Below are 26,282 nucleotides of genomic sequence, written 5' to 3' on the forward strand. Positions count from 1 at the left end.
TATTTACTGCTCTAACAGGTGTGCTGTATGAACTGTAAGTAGCCCCAGGTACATACAGTGTCCAGTACTGTGATAAAACACCCACTTCACTCACAGAACAAGATAGTCAGGCTGAGCGTATCTCATTCATGGGAAGCTATATATTCTATGAATAAATACAAAGCTTTGTCTGATTGGTTGAGACAGGTGGATGACTTTGCCTTCTCCAATTAGGGGAAGTTTTGTACTCGGCCCAACTTGACTTTGTTCTTGGAGTGGGATGAGAAGTTTCCATCCACTGATGCAACACAGCCCTGTAATACTGTACATAGCTGAGGTTGCATCCTGTTATTACAACATGACCAATAAACTAAAGGGCTAGTCCACCTTTACTGCTTGTTTCTACAAACTTCCCTGGGCATTTCATTGTCCTCAATACATTAACATGCAGTTCTTTTTTTTTTTTTTTAGCTACTTATTTCACTGCTCTCCTGTCTCCACACTCCATATATGCAGGACAGATGGGGGTGAAATGAGCAGCGGAGGACACTAATACACAAGGAAGTTGGAGATCAGCCTTAATGAGAGAAACATGAGCCATAAATTATCTGGATCAATGGACTCTATTTGGTGCTGGATACATAGAACTGAGCTGGCCTTTGCCGCATTAAGCACACATTGGTGGACTATAAGATAAATGGTTACCTCCCTGCCATGGTAAGAGGCAAATAGCTTGAAAACATACTTGACCATTAAGCATTCTGTTTCCTGACAGTAAGGCTGCATTCACACCTGAGCGTTTTGTCGCCTGAAGCGCGACGCTCAAATACGCTAGAGGGGGAAAAAAAATACATTATACCCTATGGAGATGGTTCACATCTGCACGCCGATACGCCTGACGCCGAACGCGTATCGGGCGGTTTGGGCGTATTTGAGCGTTTCCATTTCCTATAGAAATTAATGGAAACGCTCGATTCAAGCAACTTGCGCAACAACGAGCGTTTGCTACGGGCGTCTTGTCGCTTTAATCAATAGAACTTTTCACCCAGGCAGAAGATTAAAAAAACCTACCAACATAGCAACAAGTGATTAAAAGATTATAATTTTTCCCTTTTGGCTAAAATAAAAAACGTCGAACGACGCTGTATGCAAACGCGCAAATAAGCATGAATACGCGCGACAAAACGCCGGAAAAAAACGCCCGAACGACCAACGCTCAGGTGTGAATGCAGCCTTAGGCTTCATTTCGACTAGCGTTTTTACAGCCACTGTTGTTAGCCTTTTTTACAGCTTAAAAACGCCTGTCCATGTTTATTTTGTAGAAAAACGTCTGGCGTTTTTACAGCTCTACTCTGGAGCTTCAGAACGCCCGCGTTTTTTTTACAGCTCAAAAACGCCTATGTGGGCATGATGCCATAGAATAACATGGACAGGCGTTTTTAAGCTGTAAAAAACGCTCAGAAAAGTGGCTGTAAAAACGCCAGTGGAAATGAAGCCTTAAGAAACTGGTGAGGACGGTAGAGTAACCTAATCACCCCTAAATCTGCAGCACTCCTACAAAGTCACATTTGAAAGCTGGCCATAGACACTGAACTACTTGACCCATCACAGTGAGCTAGTCACTGACCAATAATAGAGGAATTATCATTCTCTTTCTCTCCTATCCCAGCAAGTGTGTACTGCTTCACTACAGGCGTTCTTGTACAATATTCAGACATTTTTGTGGGTCACCTTCGATGCAGAATACATTCCAGTGTCTGGAAGAACTTGATGCTGTTCTCTTCTGTGCTTGCAGAGCCGCCACTATGTTCTATGCCTGTGGACAACAGAAAACCCAAATGAACATTGCTGTAGTTGGTAAATATGCCTGGACTTAGACATATATAGGCTTGTTAATGCTGATCATATAAGCAGACTGCACAAGAATAATTCTGACCATGTGAATATAGAATAAATGTGCAGACACAAAGACAATCTGATATCACACACAATACAACCCAATCCACCCAGTCTTGCTGCTCTGAAACCAATCAGCAACCTGCAGCCAATATCGATGTGTCGTCTCCTTCAGAGTCTTCAGTGATAATAAACTTTCAGAGTTTCCCTTCAAGGAAAACAGTCATGACAGAAGAGGCATCTCAATGCCAATCCAGTTGCCAGGCTGTGTCTGGCTTGAATACATTGGTATTCACAGATATAGAACAAGTATACAGTAAAGGGAAGGCAGAACTGTGTGATAGGTCTAGGTCAGTGATTCATAAAGCAATACAAGGTTGGCTTTTTTAAATTAGCAATGGCAGTTTTCCTTCAGCCTTTAAAAACAAATCTTCATTATGCCTGGTATGTATTGCTCGCTCTATAATAATATAAATAAATAATTTAACGGCACCGTTTGAAAGGAGCAATGCCATTAATGTCTGAACCTGTAAATAGGAAATGAAGCCTGACACGGATTACTTCCTGGACAACAAACCATGTGGTTAAACCTGCACTAACCTCCCTTTCACAACAATTGGGAGCTGACCCTCACTTGTGATGAGCCGTCCTGGCGACCTTCAATGAAATAGCACTGGGGCTCACAACCAAAAACATGGGCACACAGTGGTTATGCTACCACTTTGCAAATTAAAGGAGAACACCAGGCACTGTAAACAGTAAGGCCCCTTTCACACTAGGCGGAATCTGTCTCAGCAGAGTTCGCTGGCTCAGCGGGAGATTTCCCCTGTAGATCTCCACTGAGCCGGCGGATGACAAGTCCCTCTCTGCGCACTGAGCGGGGAGGGGCTTGTGCAGCGCCGCTGATTCCTATGGAGAGATCTGATCCGCCATGGACAGATGGGGACGTATCGCCATCCGTCTGATTTTGGCGGATCGGATGTCAGCGGACATGTCTCCACTGACATCCGACGCTCCATCGGCATGCATGGAGCGGCCGTATAAATCCGCCATCAAAACTGACAGGCGGACCTGGACGGTCCGACCGTGTGAAAGGGGCCTTAAATATATCTGTACCCAACTTCTTAGGCCCCATAGGAAGACAACTGAATGGGTATAGGACCATTGACACCAAAACATAATGGAGTTCCAGCAATATGTGGATGCCAATTCACACATACCTGTGTCACTTGCAGGTGTGCACATCGTAGATGCGAACACATTCCTGGCAGCTCACATAGCAGCACCAGTGGAAGATGCAGTGGCATTTCTCTTTGCGTTTCTCAGTCCGGGTATTGTGACCTCTTCCACAGCACAGTAGATCACAGCCATCTATCCCATGAGATGTGACATTGCAGGAACGCCCCCGTGTCCCAAAGGAGCCAGTCTCTGGGTTGGGGTCACAGAAGTTTGGAGAGGTCTCATAGTACACAAGGTCCCTCTCAGTGGGAGGTTTGAACAATGAGTATTTGGCCCGCAGGGTTTCCACCCATCCTCGTGCCTCTCGATGTTTCTCCACGGCCATCTCAGAGGCACTGTCATACTTATCCTTCAAGTGGTCACCGATGGCTCGAAAGTCTGGCTGGGACCACCAGCAGGTCTTTACCTCGCAGCTGCCAGACAGACCATGGCATTTGCATTTCAGGTGCATGTGGTCCAGGATGGTCTGTGAAAAAGAAAGGTACAGGCACGGGGAAGTGAGGATACAAGATAAAAAATAAATAAATATTGCTTGACATTTTTAAAGAATGATTCCTTCTACAGTCTGAGGAACTATTAAAATGCTAAGTTTTCCCATTCATCCTTTCACTATAGGCAGCCACTTCCACTCTATGGGTATGTTGTATAGCTCTGTATATACAGTATGTCAGTGCTCCTGTACCTAAAGATTGGTAGAATGAAGCCTGTACACCTAAAATGTTAAAGACCATTTCATAAGGGTGCTGCTTGGCACACTTTGAAATATCAATTACCATCCCTGTGCCTGCGTGGGTTTCCCTAGTGTGAGTTAGGGACCTTAGAGTGTAAGCTCCTTGAGGACAGGGACTAATGTCACTACTGTACAATATAATAATATTTCAATGAGTAAAATAAGTATTTGATCCCCTATCAATCGGCAAGATGTCTGGCTCCCAGGTGTCTTCTATACAGGTAATGAGTTCAGATTAGGAGCACTCTCCTAATGTCCAAGGATGTCGGGGACAAGATTGTAGATTTAGATGTAGAAGGCTGGAATGGGCTACAAGACCATCGCCAAGCAGCTTGGTGAGAGGGTGACAACAGTGCGATTATTCGCAATTGGAAGAAACACAAAATAACTCAATCTCCCTCGGTCTGGGGCTCCCTGCAAGTGCAGTTTTTTTTTTATAATCACAAGAACGGTGAGGAAACAGCCCAAAACTACACAAGAGATTCTTGTCAATGATCTCAAGGCAGCTGGGTCCATAGTCACCAAGAAAACAATTTGTAACACACTACGTTATGAAGGACTGAAATCCTGCAGCACCCAAAAAGTCCCCCTTGTCAAAAAAGCACATGTACAGGACCGGCTGAAGTTTGCTAATGAACATCTGAATAATTGAGAGGAGAACTGAGTAAAGTGTTGTGGTCAGATGAGTCCAAAATCAAGCTCTTTGGCATCAACTCAACACGTCATGTTTGGAGGAGGAAGAATGCTGCCTATGACCCCAAGAACACCATCCCTACCATCAAATATGGGGGTGGAAACATTATGCTTTGGGGGCGTTTTTCTGCTAAGGGGACAGGACAACGTCACCACATCAAAGGGATGATGGACCATGCACAGTCAAATCTTGGGTGAAAACCTCCTTCCCTCAGCTGGGGCATTGAAAATGGGTCCAGCAGGACAATGACCCAAAACACGTGGCCAAAGCAACAAAGGAGTGGCTCAGGAAGAAGCACATTAAGATCCTGGAGTGGCCTAGCCAGTCTCCAGACCAATCCCATGTGGAGGGAGCTGAATGTTCGAGTTGGAGACTTGGAGAGGATCTGCAAAGAGTGGAACAGAACCCCTCCTGAGATGTGTGCCACCCCAAGAAACGTCCTGAATTCTGATTACCAACAAGGGTTCTGCCACCAAGTACCAAGTCATGTTTTGCGAAGGTGTCATATACTTCTTTCACTCGTTAAAATGCAAATACATTTATAATTTAATTTACATTTTCTGGATTTTTTTTGTTATTATTCTTGTCAGTTGGGGGATCAAATACCTTTTCCCCTCACTGTATACAGGCATATATGTAAGGCAGGTAAAACACATCCCATCTGTGTGATACACACAGGGCAGTGCAGGTAAAGCTGAAGAGCTCAATGGATTTTTTGCAGAGTTTTTAAAAGAGACAAAACACAGGGCAAGGTGCATGTATTGCATGGACTGTACACTTACTACATTCAGAACAGGTTACCTTTCATTGTTATTTTATATAAAGACAACCTGTATATTAGGTCTGCTGCTATTTACCATTAGCTGAGTGTCCCACAATACCCAGATTGTGTATAACATTTCTCTTACCGCCCTTCCTGCCTCATTATTGTGCCTATTCATGGCCGATCTGGCATCTGGTCTGTTCTCCCTGGCATCAGCAAATTCTCGGGACACCAGGACCCCAAAGTCTGCGTCTTCACTGCAGCCGCCCCACTTCCAGCCATCTCCCGATGAGCCTTTGTGGTGGGAGTCACAGCCGCAGATGGTGGAGCTGCCCTCTGCACAGGACCGGGTCACAGCAAAGGCCACTCCAGCTGAAGCGATGGCATGAACAAAGGCCGACTCCCGCGTGGCTTTAAGAGACAAATAGAAGGCACACTCTGTTACACCATGCTTTGACAACACCATACTTAGATTGCTGTTACATCACTATTACATCAGAGACACAAGGAAAAGCCTCACTGGGGAGTGTTGGGATTTCTACAATGTGGACACAGACAGCAATACACGTTATTGGGCTTCTCCTCCATATACAGCACAAATAAAAAGGTTCTGCTTGTAATGTGACTAATGAAAATATGATTTATTAAATCCCTCAGAACTTTTTTTTTAGTACCTGGCTGGCCAATACAACACAACCTAATGTTGGTAAACCTGGTCCAATCAGCAATCATTTACCTTTTCTGCAGTCAGAAGCTATCCACTGACCCACAGTAAAGCATCTACCCTGTGAGGGAGTAACAGTTCCCCAAAAAAATGTTGTGTTGTGTGCTTCTGTTTGGCTCTGGACTAATCCCTTCCCGCACAATCCAACCTGCTTCTATGCAAATTCTCTCCTGCACCACCCAAAATGTCCTTCCCATTGGCTCTGTACAGACCCCCTCCCTCCTGCACCATCCAAAATGTTCTTCCCATTGGCTCTGTACAGACCCCCTCCCTCCTGCACCATCCAAAATGTTCTTCCCATTGGCTCTGTACAGACCCCCTCCCTCCTGCACCATCCAAAATGTTCTTCCCATTGGCTCTGTACAGACCCCCTCCTGCACCATCCAGAATTTCCTTCCCATTGGCTCTGTACAGACCCCCTCCCTCCTGCACCATCCAGAATTTCCTTCCCATTGGCTCTGTACAGACCCCCTCCCTCCTGCACCATCCAGAATTTCCTTCCCATTGGCTCTGTACAGACCCCCTCCTGCACCACTCAGAATTTCCTTCCCATTGGCTCTGTACAGACCCCCTCCTGCACCATCCAGAATTTCCTTCCCATTGGATCTGTACAGACCCCCTCCTGCACCATCCAGAATTTCCTTCCCATTGGATCTGTACAGACCCCTCCTGCACCATCCAGAATTTCCTTCCCATTGGCTCTGTACAGACCCCCTCCTGCACCATCCAGAATTTCCTTCCCATTGGCCCTGTACAGACCGCCTCCTGCACCATCCAGAATTTCCTTCCCATTGGCTCTGTACAGACCCCCTCCCTCCTGCACCATCCAGAATTTCCTTCCCATTGGCTCTGTACAGACCCCCTCCTGCACCACTCAGAATTTCCTTCCCATTGGCTCTGTACAGACCCCCTCCTGCACCATCCAGAATTTCCTTCCCATTGGATCTGTACAGACCCCCTCCTGCACCATCCAGAATTTCCTTCCCATTGGATCTGTACAGACCCCCTCCTGCACCATCCAGAATTTCCTTCCCATTGGCTCTGTACAGACCCCCTCCTGCACCATCCAGAATTTCCTTCCCATTGGCCCTGTACAGACCGCCTCCTGCACCATCCAGAATTTCCTTCCCATTGGCTCTGTACAGACCCCCTCCTGCACCATCCAGAATTTCCTTCCCATTGGCTCTGTACAGACCCCCTCCTGCACCATCCAGAATTTCCTTCCCATTGGCCCTGTACAGACCGCCTCCTGCACCATCCAGAATTTCCTTCACATTGGCTCTGTATGGACCCCCTCCTGCACCATCCAGAATTTCCTTCCCATGGGATCTGTACAGACCGCCTCCTGCACCATCCAGAATTTCCTTCACATTGGCTCTGTATGGACCCCCTCCTGCACCATCTAAAATTTCCTTCCCATTAGCTCTGTACAAACCACCTCCTGCACCATCCAGAATTTCCTCCCCATTGGCTCTGTACAGACCCCCTCCTGCACCATCTACAATGTCCTTCCCATTAGCTCTGTACAGACCCCCCTCCCTCCTGCACCATCCAGTTTTCTCTTCCCATTGACTCTGTACAGACCCCCTCCCTCCTGCATCATCCAAAATGTTCTTCCCATTGGCTCTGTACAGACCCCCTCCCGCACCATCCAAAATGTCCTTCCCATTGACTCTGTACGGACCCCCTCCTGCACCATCTAATATTTCCTTCCCATTGACTCTGTACAGATCCCCTCCTGCACCATCCAAAATGTCCCTTCCCATAGGCTCTGTATGTACCCCCCTCCTGCACGATCCCAAACCTGCTTCTTTTTTTGCTTTTGGACTGATCCCCCTCCTGCACAATCCAAAACTTCCTTTCATTGGCTCTATACGGATCCCCCTTGCAACATTCAAAACCTGCTTTCCTTTGTTCAGTACAGATCTCCTCCTGCACTAAACTTCTCCAACGGAACACAAAGCATTACATGGAGACACAAATTTAAATCAATGTTTTCCCAGCTAGGCAGGGTGTGCATGCAGGACAGGAGAGAAGACAGCACATTACTTACTGAGAAGAACATTTTGGCAACTAAAGCAAAGTATACTTCAAGTTTTCTTAATTTCATTCATATCCACTTAAAACTGTCCCAGCACATCTCCTTGTTCAGAGATGTGGCCTGCTATGCCCCGAGGCAGACTGCACTGAGCTGGTTGTTTGTGGACCAGAGCAGTCAGGGTAATACAGTGCAGATCTATGCATCACGGCGTACAAGGGATTAATCCTCTTATTAAAAAGATCTCCTCCTTTTCCCAGTGTGGCAGTTCCTGCTGGGACGCTCAATCCCTTTTGTGTTCTGGTGTCACAGTGTATTAGTGACATAATGATGGACGTACCTGGGACCCGATTGTGACCAGACTGCCATTTCTCTGCCGTTCCGTAGCAACAGGCAACTTTGCGCTGACTGCTCGCTGTCCCCTGCTTGTATGGGGGAGCAGCGAAAGGGCGTGTGAATGGTCCTGGAGTCCTGCTGGGGCCCAGAGACCCTCTCAGCCTCTCAGTGGGGTGGAGGTCTTAACTCCATTTCATTCTGCACTAAGCCATTTCACTCATTCAGTGAGTGTTACTGAGCTGCCAGCCTCCCTGATGAGCGAGACCCACATTGCTGCCATCTCTGGGAACCTGCTCGCCTCTCAGCCTGGGACTGCGCTCCGTACACGGGAAAAAAACCCTACATACAAATAAATTTATATATAAAAATGGCGGACAAGATGATTCGGTAACACGACTCTTCTGCACAACCCAACATTATGATAATCTGTATTTAGAGTGTGAATAAAGTGTACATAAAGAATGCTGGGCAGTTTTTCTTTGTCAAGCCAGTGTGCAGACAACCATAAATATCCTACATTTAGACAAATACATTCGTATGCTATACGTTTATGGCCAGGTCTCATCTTCATTTGGATCATGTAAAAACAGACCTACAAAATCAATCAGCATTTTTCCTACGATTAGCTGCAATTTTCTATTTATTACTCATTGGTACAAATAGAATATTCATTATCAAAATTGGAGAAAATAGCACTCTAATGTCTCGTACACACGGTCGTTTTTGTGATGAAATAAAATGACGTTTTTCATTCATGAAAAAAACAACGTTTTTCTAACTTCATCATAAAAAACAACGTTGCCATCACACCATCGTTTTCTGAAAATGCCCTAGCAAAGCGCGGTTACGTACAACACGTACGACGGCACTCCATTCAAGCTCCCGACTCATAACTTGCCTTCTGAGCATGCGCGGGTTTAAAACGTCGTTTTAGCCCACACACGATCATTTTTATGACACAAAATAGGCGAAATAGGCTTTGGCTCTTCACGGCGCCTGCGCATAGTCTGTGCGCAGGCGCCGTGAAGAGCCGAGACCTACTCCGGCTGTCTTCGGGGAGCGTGACGTGCCAGAGCCGGCCTTCAATCACCCTCCCTCTTGAAAGGAACGCCCAATTCCCCGCGGGCAGTCGGAATCTTCTATGTACGATTACACTGTGAGTACGGGGATAAAAAAATTAAGACAGGCATACGGTAGCCTCGCGCTACTATGCCGAATTTTATGCTAAAAAGTTGTTCTGCAGGGTGAACACCGCTTTAAATGACGCGTTTAAAATGTTTTTTTTTTTTCATCACAAAAAACGACCGTGTGTACGCGGCATTAGAATAGATACCCATAAGGTGGTGAAAAATAAAAGCACAGCATGCATGTATTGACTGCTCTGTCCCACATATATAATCACAAACTATGCAAAGAATAGATATTTAAACAATTAATACAGATTAATTTGCCATTAGTATCAAAATGTAGCTTCTCATATATGCAATATATATATATAATATATATATATATATATAAATATTTTTTATGTTAAACAATAATATACAAGACATATATGTGTGTATATATAGTATATATATTTTTTTTTTTTCTCCGCAGTACACGTCTATTTGCATGACGTATTTTTACAGCACATTTTGTGATTTCTACTGCTCTGGCAAGTGTGGAGGTAAGCAGAATCAGCTTTGGTTAGAACACTAAGCCGTACCTTTATCTAGCACTGGTCCAAAGATGCAAGACTGGTCATGGATCGTGGTACAGTTCCAGCGCCTGCCTCTGAACTGGTGTTGGCACTCCTGTATTCTGAGCCTTCACCCTTCGGCCACACTTGGCATGATCTCAATGTAGTTTCTGACAGAATCGCATTTGCTTGGCACCAGTCCTGGTATGGATCCACAGAGAATGGGCTGTGAGCTGAGGGAACTGTACTGCTGTCCCAGTGCCAAAGACCTACGTAGACAAAGTAATAGACAGGTAAGGAGTCAGTAGGACAGCCTATAAGATGTACTCACACCTTCCCTGACCAGTCGGTATCGATAATGGTCACTGCAGTCTCTATCGGCACAATCCTTTGGGCTAAGGCATCGCTGACCTAATTTTCTGAATATATTATTTTCCTGGCTGTCATGATGACTTTACATGCGACAGATGAAGAATGTCCTTATGCTTGTGTGAGGGTATTAACTCCTGACAGCCAGTCAAATAGCACTTTCAGAAGGAGAGGTCAGCAGTGATTTCCTTCATATGGCTTTCATGACACGTTTCTATTTATTACTATTTCTTTGCTTTTTTACCAATTTATTCAAATCTTAGTTTACAGCCACTCATATAAATGATCCAATAATATTTCACAGAGACCCTATCCCCATTGTCCCTGGTTTCCCACACGTGTTCCAATAACACTGAACTGAGACCTGCTCCCCATTGTCCTTGGTCTCATACAAGTCTTCCAATTGAAGCGAGATCTGTTCTCCATTGTTCCTGGTCCCATACAAGTCTTCCAGTAACATTGAAATTAGACCTGTTCCTCATTGTTCCTGGTTGCCAACAAGTGCTGCAATAACATTGATCTAAGACCTGTTCCCTTTTATCTTTGGTTTAACCACTTGCTTACTGGGCACATATACCCCCTTCCCACCCAGGCGAAATTTCAGGTCCAGCACGGCGTCGCTTTAACAGACAATTGCGCGGTCGTGCAACGTGGCTCCCAAACAAAATTGACGTCCCTTTTCCCCCCACAAATAGAGCTTTCTTTTGGTGCTATTTGATCACCTCTGCGTTTTTTATTTTTTGCGCTATAAACAAAAATAGAGCGCCAATTTTGAAAAAAAAACACAATATTTTTTACTTTTTGCTATAATAAATATACCCCAAAAATATATAAAAAAAAAACGTTTTTTCCTCAGTTTAGGCAGATACGTATTCTTCTACATATTTTTGGTAAAAAAAAAAAAAATCGCAATAAGAGACTGGTTTGCGCAAAAGTTATAGGGCCAAATCCACAAAAGGGATACGACGGCGTAACTGCTGGTACTCCATCGTATCCCTGGTCCTAACTATGGAACTGATCCACAGAATCAGTTTTCCATAGTTAGGGAGAAGATCCGACATGTGTAAGGGACTTACACTGCCGGATCTTAGGATGCAGTACCGCATCCGCCGCTGGGGGCATTTCGTGTCGAAATGCCGCTCGGGTATGCAAATTAGCACTTACGGAGATCCACGAAGCTATTCAGCTTAGTTTTTTCTCCGTAAGTTTTAGTTTGCATACGCAAAAATTAGGGCTGCTTTTACAAGGTGTAATGTTAGTACACCATGTAAAAGCAATCCTTTCTGTCCAGCGTCAGCGATTTTTTTTTAAATTTGAATTTTTTTTTTTCCGCCGTATCTTTTTTTTTTTTCCGACGCAACTTTATTGACCCGTCGCAATGCACAAAGCTCGGCGTAACGTAATTTCGCGCTATACACGTCGGGAAAATGACGTCACGAGCATGCGCAGTACGGCCGGCGCGGGAGCGCGCCTAATTTAAATGGGTTTTGCCCCATTTGAATAGGAACGCCTTGCGCCGGCGGATTTAAGTTACACTGCCTTAAAATTTCTAGGTAAGTGCTTTGTGGATCGGGCACTTAGGTAGAAATTTTAAGGCAGTGTAACTTAAATGGAAAAAATTAAGTTAGGCACGATCTTTGTGGATTTGGCCCATAGTGCCTACAAAATAGGGGACAGAATTATGATTTAAAAAATAAATAAAAAAATTCTACTAGTAATGGCGGCGATCTGTAATATTTTTGGAGACTGCAACATTATGGCGGACACATCAGACACGTTTGACAAATTTTTGGGACCATTCACATTTATACAGCGATCAGAGCTATAAATATGCACTGATTACTGAATAAATGTGACTGGCAGGGAAAGGGTTAACACTAGGGGCGAGGAAGGGGTTAAATGTGTCTTCTGCATAGTGTTTCTAACTGTGGGGGAAGGGGACTGACTGGGGGAGGTGACCGATCTATGTCCCTATGTACAAGGGACACAGCATTGGCCTCCTCTCCCTGACAGGACGTGGATCTGTGTGTTTACACACAGAGATCCACGTCCTTGTCTGTGTAATGGCTGATCGTGGGTACCTGACGGACATCGCGGCCGCCAGGCACGCGCATCGGCACCACAGTGATGCGGCGGGCGCCCCCCAGTGGCCGGAGGAGCCGAGGACGTCTATAGACGTCCTCCCAGCAATTGAGAGCCACCTTGTGGCCGTCTTTTGAATATGGCCAGGATACCAAGTGGTTAATACAAGTGCGCCAATGCCAATGAACCAAGACCTATAAAAACACAACATACAGCAATAACAAAACATATGAGTTATTCATACGTGTCCCTATTCATATTGATAATAAATTGCATAGACTTTTTTTTGTGTGTTTTTAGATTAAAATTCCAGGGAAAATGAATTAATTTTTGTAGAACAAGGAAGCAGAGCAGGGAATTTCTCTGGTTGGTTTATTTGAGTGGCCTTCCATGTGCTCCTTGCTGCAAAGGCAAGTTATAGGCGAGGGCAATGGCCAATTGTTTGTACCGTTGGAACACTGGTGAGGGGACTTTGAAAACCCAGATTTTTGACGTATACTGTTAGACAAAATAATTTGGTTGGTTGCAGGCTGGTCGGCCAGTTATAGGCAAGGGCAGTGGCCAGAGTCTGGGTGACCACACCACCATAGGGAAAGGAAAGGAAAGGTACACCTGACAAAACCTTCATGATTGAGGGTAGATCTTTTTTCAATGGACCATAGACAGCTATAAAAACCTGCTAAAAGCATCAAGTGTACAGAAATGGCAGGTAATGTCTCCAGGAGAATGCAATACAAATCCATAAGACGGTCAAATCTTTCTCTAGACTACGGGAATTTAATAAGACGCGCGGCCATTCAATAAAATTAGAAGAAAAGCATTTTAATCTTAAACTACCTAGAGGGTTCTGTACTGTAAGAGCAGCAAGGATGTGGAATTCTCTTCCACAGTCAGTGGTCTCAGCGTGGAGCATCAATAATTTAACCACTTGAGCCCCGCCGAACGCAGATATACGTCCTCTATTTGAAGAGGGATATCTCAGTAACGGCAGCAGCTGCAGCCACAACCAAGATATCCATCTCTTCAAGCGGTGGGGCTCTAAACAAAAATGGCGGTCTGCGCGGTGGATTCGCAGCAAGATTAACGTTATTGGCGGTGAGAGAGGCCCCCCTCCCGCGCCCTCCATCATGGATGTGAGTGAGGGCAAAATGGCCCCCACCCATCTTCATAGCATAGCAGGGTGGAAGCAACGTCAAAACTTTACTTCCGCCCATGTGTGTTAAAGGCACTTTTTTTTGTTGTCATTTTTTCAAATGACAATTTTTTTTATTGCATTTTAGTTTAAAATGAGGTCTTTTTGACCCCAGATCTCATATTTAAGAGGACCTGTCATGCTTTTTTCTATTACAAGAGATGTTAACGTTTCTTGTAATAGGAATAAAAGTGACCCATTTTTTTTTTGTTAAACAGTGTAAAAATAAATAAAATCAAGTATAATAAATCAGAAAACAATTTTTTTTTTAAATCGCCCCGTCCCAACGAGCTTGCACGCAGAGGCGAACAAATACGTGAGTAGCGCCTGCATATGAAAATGGTGTTCAAACCACACATGTGAGGTATTGCCGCAATCATTAGAGCGAGAGCAATAATTCTAGCCCTAGACCTCCTCTGTAACTCAAAACATGCAACCTGTAGATTTTTTTAAACGTCGGGTAAAGGTTTGACGCCATTCCACAAGCGGGATTTTGAAGCACGACATGCTGGGTATCATTTTACTCGGTGTAACATTATCTTTCACAATATAAAAAAAAAATGGGCTAACTTTACTGTTGTCTTTTTTTTATTATTAAAAAAAGTGATTTTTTTTTCCAAAAAAGTGTGCTTGTAAGACTGCTGCGCAAATATGGTGTGACAAAAAGTATTGCAATGACCCGACCGCCATTTTATTCTCTCAGGTGTTAGAAAAAAAATATATATAATGTTTGGGGGTTCCAAGTAATTGTCTAGCAAAAAAAAACGTGTTTTTAACATGTAAAACGCAGAGTCTGAAAAACAGGTTCAGGGCTTCAGTGGTTAAAAAAAAAACATTAGATAAGCACTTGAATGACTGCAGCATACAGGCATATACAATATAATAAGGACATATAATCAGACACATAGGATGGACTACTATGTAACAGAACGTGAAGGAACTCCCCCCGCCAAGGATACAGAAAGTTGAAGTGTTTGAGATTTAACTGATAAATTTGTAAATTTACGATTGACTTATCTGGCCTATAGTACTTCCTTAATAGCGTTCCCAGCTATAGGGGCCATAGGGGGTATGGTCACTGTCTTCTCATACGAAGACAAACTCATAAAGGGGTTGTCAGTCACGTTTTAGTCTTCACACTCGGTGCTTAGGCCATAATCAACTCCAACAAGTGCTCTCATATTATTGCTTCCCGATATCCTTGGTCTTTCATGCCCCCAGAATCTCCCATTGATGTTCCAGGACTAACCTTGCAATAAAATACATTTGAGGATTTGTGTTTGCCCTCCATAAAACATCTCAAGGAACCGGACACACTCCATGCATTAGTGAGTCGCCTATTCTGTTCCTCGGGGAGACCTCATTACAAAAGACTTAAGACCCCCATATCCTCCTTATCGCTAACCCAGACAGAGCCACACCAGACAATACTGCTCATCCTACAGCCTAATCCTCAAACAATACAAGAGATTAAGATGCCCCCGGATATTACCTAGTGGTAACTTATTCCAGGTCATCCAGCTGGGTACCAGTGTAATCCTCCTTGGGCAGACAAATGGAAATGGACCAGTGTGCTAAAATAACGATTCAAACACTGGCCAGATATTCAGCATATCACTGAGGGGAAAAAAACATCTCAACTTTATTGTAATGTAGCAACCATGGCTACCTAATCCATATAGTAAGAACTCTTTACAAAAGAGAGAAACAATAAGTCAATCAAATCTTTACATATTAAGATCTGTTCGGACTTCACCAGTGCTAAATAGAAGATTGGAGACGTCACCCATAGCAACCAAGTCCTGATTACCATTTTTTTCATGGCTTTCCGGTTTTTAACACTTTAGGCAACTTTCCTATTCTGTGTTTGCTCTGTTGGGTTGGTTATGCACTTATGACATACTTACCAACACTGATGACATTCTAAAATAAGGCTACACATATGTATTACATAGTCTACTATAGAAACTGATAAGTTACATATGTGAGGGAATAATTACCAAACCCTCATAGAAGGTTTTTGCTTTTTCATTTAAAGGGCATCTCTAGCCCAAACCCCAGAAAGATTTCCCCCTCAATTCCCTAGTGAAACCTTTTTTCTGTCAGGTTTTTATTTTGGTCTGTGTTACTTTTGCAGATTTTCCCTCACTTCTTGTTTAGTGAATCTGTTGTCACAGAAAGTGAGGGGGAATTTCTCCAATGGAGTCTGGAATAACAGTAACCACCTGTCAGAGATTCTAATCCTTTCCCACAAAATGTTTTGAATGCTTATATGACGTCCTGAGGACGCAACGCGACGATCAGTGGTGAAGTGTTTCACTTGGAGACACTGCATCACCGATCACGGTAAAAGAGCCTATGACATTGGCTATTTACCATGTGATCAGCTGTATCCAATCCTAGCTGATCACAGTGTAAAATAGGAAGTGCCAGTTATCGGCATTCCTCTCCTCACACTAATAGCGTGTGAGGAGAGGAGAGCTTATAAGCGTCTTTTCTCAGTGGGGACATCTGCACTGCACTGATAATTAGAGCAATAATTATCAGTGTTATTTCCGGCTGTTGGAACGCAATTAGCGTGTTTTCGACCATTCTATCACTGATGATACACATTCGGTGGTGAAGGCTCCGTTCTGTATCTATTTAACCCCCCTGGCGGTATTCCCAAGTCTGACTCGGGGTTACATTTTTGTGCTGCGATCGGTAACTCTGAGTCAGACTCGGGCTCGCCTCGCTGAATCCACAGGCTTGGTTTACTTACCTTGTCCCTGGATCCAGCGATGCCACCGCGCTGTGTGAGCGAGCGGGACCTCGCTCGATTCACACAGTGCCTCTGTGTGCCGCCGATCTCCGTTCCCTGCGACGTTACGACGCACGGGAGCGGAGAACGGCGCCAAATTCAAAAAGGTAAACAAACACCTTACATACAGTATACTGTAATCTTATAGATTACAGTACTGTATGTAAAAAATACACACACCCCTTGTCCCTATTGGTCTGCCCAGTGTCCTACATGTTATTTTATATAATAAAAACTGTTCTTTCTGCCTGGAAACTGTAGATTGTCCATAGCAACCAAAAGTGTCCCTTTATGTCAAAAATGGTTTTAGAGCAGCTAGAAAACAGCGATAATAAATTATAATCACTTGCAGAATTGTGCGATAGCGATTTGTGGGGAAATTCGTCATAAAAAAATAAAAGTAATGACAGCGACAATTCTGCAACTGAGCAAATTTCAGTGATTTTGAGTTGATAACATTATTGAATAATTTTTATTATAATTATATTATAATTTATAATTTTGTTTTTAAAAAAAAAATCATACCCGGGATGCCTACTAGACTCTTGTTTGGACAGATTTAAGTGAGTTATTCCTAAGAATTACAGGCCTACAGTATAAAACACCAAATTTCCTTGCAAATAATGGTACCACTTTCAGCACCTTTTTTCTAAAATAATCATACCGCCAGGGAGGTTAAATAGCATGTGCGTCGTCCTCGTCACACCTCTGATGATGGCCAATAGGCTGAAATGTATCAGGTAATCTGTAAGATGCCCATCAATGCAACCTCACCAGTGCCCATCAGCGCAGCCTCAGCAGTTTAGATCAATGCCACCTGATCAGTGCCCATTAATGCAGCCTCACTAGTGCCCATCATTGTATCCTCACCAGTGCATGATTATTAGAGATAGGAAAGAGAAGAAGGGGGGGGGCGCTACCACGCCACTACCACAGTCTTTTTTTGATTTACATGCCTGTATTCATCTTTCATTTGTGAGTACCCCCCCTTATTTTAAATAAATTAAGGGCTGCTTTAATGGACTTCACCACGTGCCTCCTTGTTTTCTTATAACACACGTATTGCTTCCATTGACTGATATTGGAGTCTGATGGTGTGCCACTGCTGGCTATTGGGAATCTGCAGAGGATCTTAATATCCCCAGAGCTTCCACTCTGCTTCCTATGTGAAATCTGTGGTGATGCTGTCTTCAGGAGTTATTGGATGTGCTTGATTTTATCCGACTTCTGGTAAGAAGATATATTTGTCAGCACAGTGGTGTCTGTTTTATTACGCTTTTAAGTTGGTGTGACATTCCTACGTCCATCTATACCCACCGTCTCCTCATTTATCTCCTACCTTCAGTGTTGCATTTGGACTTTTATGTGGTTTTATATATATATTGCAATCACTGTATTTATGCTAGCTGCTTGTATGCAATTAGCTGATTATCATCCTAGTGTGGATATTGCCCCAATGATGATCCATTCAGCCCTATCAGTGATGCCAATCAGTGCAAGCCAATCAGTGCCCATCAATGTAGCGCACATAAGTGAAGGAGAAAAATGTATTATTTACAAAATGTTATAAAAGAAACTAAGAAAAACATTATTATATTTTTTCTAAATTTTCTGTGTTTTTTCATTTGTTTAGCAAAAAATGAAAACCCAATGGTGATTAAATACCACCAAAAGAAAGCTCTAACTGTCTCAAAAAATTATAAAAATCTAATTTGTGTACAGCGTTGCATGACGGCGCAATTGTCATTCAAATTCGACAGTGCTGAAACCTGAGAACTGGCCTGGGCAGGAAGGGGGTAAAGTGTCCAGTAGGCAAGTGGTTAAAGAATTAAAGTATACACTGTGCTGTACATATTCCTGAATGGTCATGCAGACAGCAAAAAAAAAAGGTATAAAATATTTCAGCACACGTTAATATTCACAACAATTCATTTACATTTCAGAGACAATTCCCAAGGAGACAATCAGTACAAAGAGACTTCAGCTTTGGATGGAAGCAGCTAGGTTAAGTCAACCCATCATCTTCTTATGTGAGTAACTTATATAGCGCAACACATGCGAACTGAATCACCTCTGGGCGCTTAGTATCCTTTCCCTACTGTATTTTTGCCCTCAGAAAAGATGGGTTTTGAGTTTTTTTCTGAAGGTCTCGCAAGGACTTAGACAGTGCCTGATAAAGGGGTCCTGGTGGCGCCTGAAATGTTGCATCTTTACTGCTGTGGTGTGATTACTTTAAACATTTGGGTTTCTTTTTGAAGATCCACAGTGTGCTGGTGATATGTACAGCAACAATTTACAGCTGGTAGTTGCTACAACACACACTTACGCCTTGCCAGTTCCAGAAATGTGTGCAATGGGAATATTATACATGATCAAGTGGTGAGCTCTCTGCAGCTGGTGAGAATTCTGTGATGGATGGTCCCTTCCATCTTTTTGTGTTTCAGCTCCTCCTATTGCATTCTCCAGAATATAAAAAAATACATAAAAACACCCAACAGGGAGAGTGGGACTCCCTCATAATGGCCACAGCAGGCGTGTTGACCCCGTAACTACAGCATGGACATCCCACCAATAGAATCCCTAAGAGATTTAAGTAACTATCAGGTGGTTCAAGGCTCCCGCATCTTCCAAACACTGAAATATCAGCTTTGGGTGGTCTGACCCTTTAAATAACTGAAGCCACACAACTTTGGAATAGTCCTGTACAACAGTGGTCATCAACCTTGTCCTGCAGGGCCCACTAACAGGCCAGGTTTGCAAGATAACTGAAATACATCACAGCTGATATAATTTGCTCCTCAGTGATTGCAGTATTCTAGACTGCATCTCCCCAAGGTAATACATAAAACCTGGCCTGTTAGTGGGCCCTGCAGGACAAGGTTGATGACCACTGCTGTACAAGACAAGACCACGCATGGAGAACCGTCTATAAGTAAGGAGAGAAGTACCATAAGCTACTAGATCAAATCTTTCATGCTGATCAAAGGTTTGTAAATCACACCATCCCAATTCAAATGCAAGAATGTCCAGCCTACAAGAATCTGCGCATCTTATTTTATACTCCAACAGAAAAAACTCCTCTCTACTGACACAATCCCAATACGGAAAAAGATATTACAGTTTAGAGTCAAACACCTTCCAAGCATAGCTGGTTCTTTCCATTGCAACTAAATATGCAGCTGGTGAAATCTACCCCCCTACCTAGGGAGGAATCTATCCTAATAAATAAAATCCATATCAATACGCTAGACAATACAATAAAATTGGCAGTTATTGCTTCCAGTTTGACTATTTATTGAGACATTTACATCAGACTGCTGAATTTGCAAAGCTTTAACGCCAGTTAAATGCATTATATTTTCAGGTATGCGACTGTAATTTTGATATTTCGTTGGACTCAACTAAAAATAACTCACTTTTATAAAATAAGGTTACTTATCCTGGTTTGTAAGCTTTGAATTGAGCCTACAGAGAGGAAGACAGTCACCTGTCAACAGATACTAGAATTCGGAATAATTGATTTGACTATATGAAATATCTGCCATACAGTAATAATGAATAACTTTTGACAGTGATGTTACTGTTAAAGCTGTCAACAGTAGAATGTCGAATCCGTATCAGCTGGGAAATTACAAGAAAAGAGCAATCCTGAGGGTAAGAATAAGCCAACATATTCCTTATTTGTTCTATAGCAACCCTCCGACATACATTACCACTGTGTCCCTTCACTTATGATCCCGCATAAATGCCAAGACATTATTACATACAAAATATTATATTCTGATATGTATCAATACATGTCATTTTAGTATTACATTTATGAATTCTTTAAAAAATAAAATAAAAATGTAAGTACATTTTTTACATGACATTTAAATGCAGACCAGCAAAAGTGACAGGGCCTGGGACAACCTAACACTGCCAGGAACGGAGGTGGTACAGCGGGCATGTTGTATTCCCATTTTGCATGTTTAATGTGCACAATAGATAAGCACAAAATTGAATTATGAAACAGCCATACAAAATTCCCCAGTATTGGAAAACTGCCATTGCATGTTTAAATGAAAAGACATTTTCTGTTTCAAGGACGATGCTTTCTGTACAACCATGGGCAATTCACACCTGAGAAGTAACAGTCACAGCCTGGTTTTACACATCTCAGGTATGGTAGGATGCTGACTGAAATACACAATAGCATGACGGGACACATTGATGACAAAGGGAAGCAAGATGTGTAACACGCAATCATAAAATGCCTCTCTGGTGTATTTAAATTGGAGATAGGTATTAAAACATCCCAGCATTTCTATACAATACCTCAGTGTTTACCAGTACCCACCGGTGTGTGTCGCCTTTTAAAGTGTGTACATTTACTGCCAAGGCACCCCATTGGCACCAAACGGGAGCTTTTACATCATGTCTAAAGTTCTTCCTAGTGTAAAACACTGTACTAATCACATTTTTATGTATACAAAATTTGTTTACAGCAAGGAAAATTACCCTTGAGGAGTCATAAGGACCCCCCCAGAAGGCTCATCAATAGAAGTAGTAGGTGATCTCTTACCACCAAATAGGGTAACCAGCCAAGACGGGGACAGCAGCGAAAAACCACAGGAAGTGCAGAATGTGGAGCCTGCCCATGGGGGGAGAGCGCTGTGCGTTGGGAAAGTCAGGAGACCTTGCTGGAGAAGTAGGGGGCATCCCATGAGAAGCTCGGTTTGTCCTCTTGCTGAGTGTCTATTTGGGGGGGGGACAGGAGGTTTTGGCTACTTTATACCCTGCCTGCTGATCATGACAAGGAGAGGGAAGCTAGATGTCACCAGACAACCAATCCCTGAACCATGAGACAAGGTATGAGAATCCTCCCTACAGGGAGCAGTCAATCAAAGTGCCCCCTCCCTCTTCAACAATACTTCTTTATCCAGCCTCCTACTTATCTCTCCTCTATGCCCTTTCATGTCTCCAAATCTCATTCTGTCACATCTTTCAGGATAAAGTCAGTGCAAAGAGCAACAGTAATGAGAATTAAATGCCACAGCCTAGATCAGCCAATCGCATGTAACCTTTCATGGACTCTTTCACACAATTGTTTACTTGATGCAGTGACTGGGTCCCACTGATCACATTGTTACACTGTACACTCTATTGAATGTACCTTATGTGGTTTACATCTCACAGAACTAGTACAGTTCTAAAAAAAATAAAAGTTTTGATTATGAATAACTTGAAAAGCATGATGATCTGCAACGTTTTCTAAAAAAATAACTGTTCAAATACAGCCCTCATTTCTATGCCATAGAGAGGGTCACAGCTACATAGTGCCCAGGCTCAATAGAACCCCAATCCATGCAAACCTTATGGCTTTTGTTTGTGTGTGTGTGTGTGTTCCACCACCTCTGGCTCAGACCCCTTGGTGCCTGCTCACCACAATCACTTGTAAACACAGAAGTGTGGTTTCTGTGTTTACAAGCGACAGCTCTGCACTCTGTGTGTAACTCCCTGAACTCTGCACTGTATGTTATGCAATCCTGGTATTTAATTCCTCTTTTAAGACCCTTCTACTGTATGTGAAATCTGAACGGGGTCGTGGTTGAGTTCCTGCACCTATTTTCTGAGAAAAAAAGCTCTGGTTAGAACCCTTTGAATTATATTGATGTCTGTGTACCCTTTGGGGAGACTTAGCCTCCCTTGCTATCCCCATGAGAATGGGACAGGAAACAAGCAGAAATCTATTTGGTGAAAACAAGTCAACCGTCTGCCTGGCAGAGGGGGCCCTGCGTGGACCCAATATGTTAAATGTTACTTCTACTGGTGACGTGTAATGTAACGCATGTAAGCGCACAAAAATGTGTGGTAACACACACGTCTTAAAGCGGAGTTCCACCCAAAAGTGGAAGGTCCGCTCATCTGTCTCCTCCCCCACCCCTCTGGTGCCACATTTGGCATCTTTTAGGGGGGGGGGGATACTTGTTTTTGACATCAGAAGTCCGGCCCCCCCTCCTCCTCCTCCTCCTCTTTTCCCCCGCCGTCTGGCCAATAAGAGTGTGCATGCGTAGGGAACCGGATGTGACGCCGCATCGGCTTCACTGACGGTTTCCCATACCGGCTATGGCAGCGGCAGCACCTGAGAGCCGATGGAAACATTGGCTGGGGTGCCAACATCGCTGGATTCCAGGACAGGTAAGTGTCCTATTATTAAAAGTCAGCAGCTACAGCATGTGTAGCTGCTGACTTAAATTTTTTTGTGTGGGGCGCAATACCGCTTTAAGGCGGAACCAAGGTCTACAATAAAGACCAGGCCCTTTTCTGACATTTATTGTCAGTATTTTTTGCTAGAAAATTACTTGGAACCCCAAACATTTATTTATATATATATATATATATATATATATATATATATATATATATATATATATATATATATATAACATATATATAAAGTCTGTGCGCAATCACGGAGGGATGGGGCGATTTAAATTTATTTATATTTTCTTATTTATTTTACTTTTTATTTTTACACTGTCCCTTTATTTTTATTTTTTTTATCACTTCATTTCCTTTTACAAGGAATGTAAGCATTCCTTGTAATAGAAATCAGCATGACAGGTCCTCTTTATTGAGAGATCTAGGGTCAAAAATCTGCCCTATCTGCCCGAGAACTGCAAGTGAAGTCAAAGGTTGCTACGGTCCTCCAAGGGCATAGAGCCAAAATGGGGCTATCTTGCCCTCACTCGACTTCTTGTCTAGCTATCGGTCGCATCGGATCAGCTCCAGGGTTACCGACGGCTCTGGTAAGCTCTGAAACTACTGGGAAGCAGCAGGAGGGGGGCACCTCTCCCACCGCCTATAAAAGTGATCTCTTGGCAAATCCGCCACTTGGACCACTTTTATCTAAAAGCCGGCCACCTTAAGGAAAAACAATACCGGGGTTTCGGCAGCTATCTGCTGCCTTCACAACGGTATTTCACATCAAAATCATGATGTCCTGAACATTCCCAGTTAGGCGATCGGCAAGTGGTTAAAAACTGCAAGCAGACAGGTTCTCTATTGCAGAAGGGACACGCAATGTCTCTTCTGCAATAAAATAAAATTGCCCTGCCTGCTCCCAGTCTTCATTCGTATATACACTGAGCATCGCATGCAAACCTGTAACAAGCCAGGTAGAAGATGCCGGTGCAATGAGGGACCTTGGACTGTTGAAGCAGGGGTAAGTATTGTGAATGTGGTTTCTAATTTACTGCATGCAAATGTGTTAAGATCAAGTGTAGTATCTGTTCTTATCAGTTGCCAAGAGGAGGTGCTGTGGTACTGCCCCGACTATGGTGGAGGTTGGGGTGGTGGCTATACAAAACCTTTGGTGTAATAGTACCTAGATGATTAGTACCTGTGCGAACAGAACCCGGAGCATCCTAACGAACGTGGAGGCCGGAAATAGGTTCCCCCTGAGAAAGCCGGAAGGGTACTCCTGGTGGGGATGGGAGCTGCTGCACTGGTCTGGCCAAGGGATGGGTCCCAAAAAAAACCTGTGGTGCATGTGCCCCTGGAGTGGCAGTCCAGGGGTGCCATAATCTCACAGTAAGTGAGGGTCACTTTGAGTTATGGCACCAAGGTCACTGCACTTCCACACTTTTTTTTTACACCTGCCTCTAGGGCCGACCCTTTTGGTTAGAACCAGAGGATTTTTTTTTTCCCTGGCCGGAGGGCCGGCCATTGTAGTGCACAATGACACCTTTCACTTCTCTACTACCTTCCCCCCACTTTATTTATGTGTTTGTTGTGTCACTTTCTCACGTTTGACTGGTAGGGTCCTCAGACCAGCCCTGAACATCTTGGGAGGGGGTGAACATGGCCTTTTGGCTTGATTCGCCAACTCTCATAGGGGATCCCCACCTAGTACTTAGGGTGGTCCATTTCCGCAGACTTCCCAGACAACGGGGTCCGTCTGTTTCCGACAGATGGACCATGTGAAGAACCCCAGTCCCTGTCTGGAGCCCAACGCCCCGGGGGATGAGGGCTAGGGTCCTTTTTCTTCTGAGGTGGACTATATGTACACCCTGTGCACGTTTTATGCTTCACTTTTTGGTGTGCATTTTTTTTTGCACTGGGTGAAGTGTTTACACACCACGGCTTTAAAAAAAATATACTCAAGCCCAAAGTAAGTCTAAATAAAATGGAAAATTTAAATATTTCATAAGTAACGATTCTAATAATTTAAAAACTAATAATTTCATATGGCGTATTTGTGACTGGTTACCTTTATACAGCATATGTGGTTTTGTATCCCAGGTTGAATGGCACAACGCTCGTTGGAAAATACACAGTTCTGCACTGCCCTACAAATTAAGTTTTCTTTTCAGGAAAAACACTAAATGCTTCATGAACAATCATCCCCAAAGTCTATCACGGCCAAGCCTTTTCTGTAAAATTATGAATTTTGAAAGCTTCAATTTGATTGGTTCCTGTGAGGCAGCACAGACAGCTCTCTAGTACAGGTACTGATACATGAGAAATCCAAATCTGAGTTGCTCTTGAGCAACTGAAGTCTCTCACACTTGGTGATTTACAGTTTGGCCCTATGGAGGCCGATGGATATGCAGCTATTTTCAGGAAGATGAGAAATTAAAGCATTCCCCTAAGTCTAAGTGAAAAGCCCCCTGCGGGGATCGTTTCCAGGGAGACCCGAAACTGCAGGACAACCAGCCAGAAGAGAGAGACAGCGGAGAGAATTAGGGGGGAGTGTCTCATTAACCCTTGCACTGCACAGTAGACACCAGAATAAGAGGAGCCACAGATCTACTAAAAAGAGACCATAACGTCCCTCGGGATACACACAACCCAGACATCCACATTACCTTGTCACTGGGAATTTCCAGGCCGTCCACACCAACCCATAGGAAATATTACTGCCATCAGTTTTAAAGATTACAACCCATAAGGGCACCAGAGCCTTCAAAAGGGGTTATAGGGGTTGTCAGTTTTTTTTGTGGTTTTGGTCCCTAGTTAGCAACTCTGGCAAGTTTTTGTTGTTGTCTGATCCCCAGCTGGGGAGAGAACAAAAGAAAGTCCATCATTTTGAGTTGTTGCTGCAACAAGCACGGAGGGGAAATCTTCCCGTGGGGGACAGATGTTGCAGTGACAATTATCTGAGTGGCTGCGGTGCAAATAGCACAGGAGTCCTGCGAGTCTTCTGGTCTATTTCAGGTCTGAATTCAGCCAAAAATCGTACCTGAACCGGTGAATGGAGATGCACCGGACCCCTGCTGTGAGGGCGCTCCTGTGTGAACCCAGCCTAAAAGGGTATTTCTCTCACTTTGGGGAGATTTCCTCTCACTTCCTGTTGTGTCAACGGGACCAGAAATTAAAAGTCCCCCAGTGGGACACAAAAGGCAAAAAATGTTTTAAAATCTGATGGATTTATTCATACAGGGTTGGTTAAAACCTACTTTCATAGAGAACATCAGCACATGAAACATCCAATGAGCATTGAGACCTGGGGATGAAGATCTAGTCATTTATTTTTCAATGTGTAGAAGGAACACTGAGGCCCCGTACACACGACCGGTTTTCTCGGCAGAATTCAGCAAGAAACTCGATGGGAGACGTATTCTGCCGAGAAAACCGGCCGTGTGTACACTTTTTGCCGAGAAACCCGTCTGGAAACTTGTCGAGCCAAAAAGAGAGCATGTTCTCTATTTCCTCGTTGGGCAATGGGAAAATTTGGCTCGACGAGTTTTCTGACAGCCGAACAAGGAACTCGAT

The 26,282-nt window shown here is 43.7% G+C and overlaps 1 protein-coding gene across 1 annotated transcript; it reads right to left on the reverse strand.

Annotated features, from left to right (window-relative positions):
• Positions 1-1,748: 1,748 nt before the first annotated feature.
• On the reverse strand, positions 1,749-21,352 carry WNT3 (Wnt family member 3). The gene is given in 5 exon segments (XM_040331328.1): positions 1,749-1,795; positions 3,096-3,580; positions 5,447-5,712; positions 10,108-10,349; positions 21,088-21,352. Coding segments are annotated over 4 exon segments (1,125 nt in total). The 5' UTR covers positions 21,225-21,352; the 3' UTR covers positions 1,749-1,795; positions 3,096-3,100.
• Between the last annotated feature and the right edge of the window lie 4,930 nt (positions 21,353-26,282).

Source organism: Rana temporaria, chromosome 12, assembly GCF_905171775.1.
Source record: "Rana temporaria chromosome 12, aRanTem1.1, whole genome shotgun sequence".
Taxonomy (NCBI): Eukaryota; Metazoa; Chordata; class Amphibia; order Anura; family Ranidae; genus Rana; species Rana temporaria.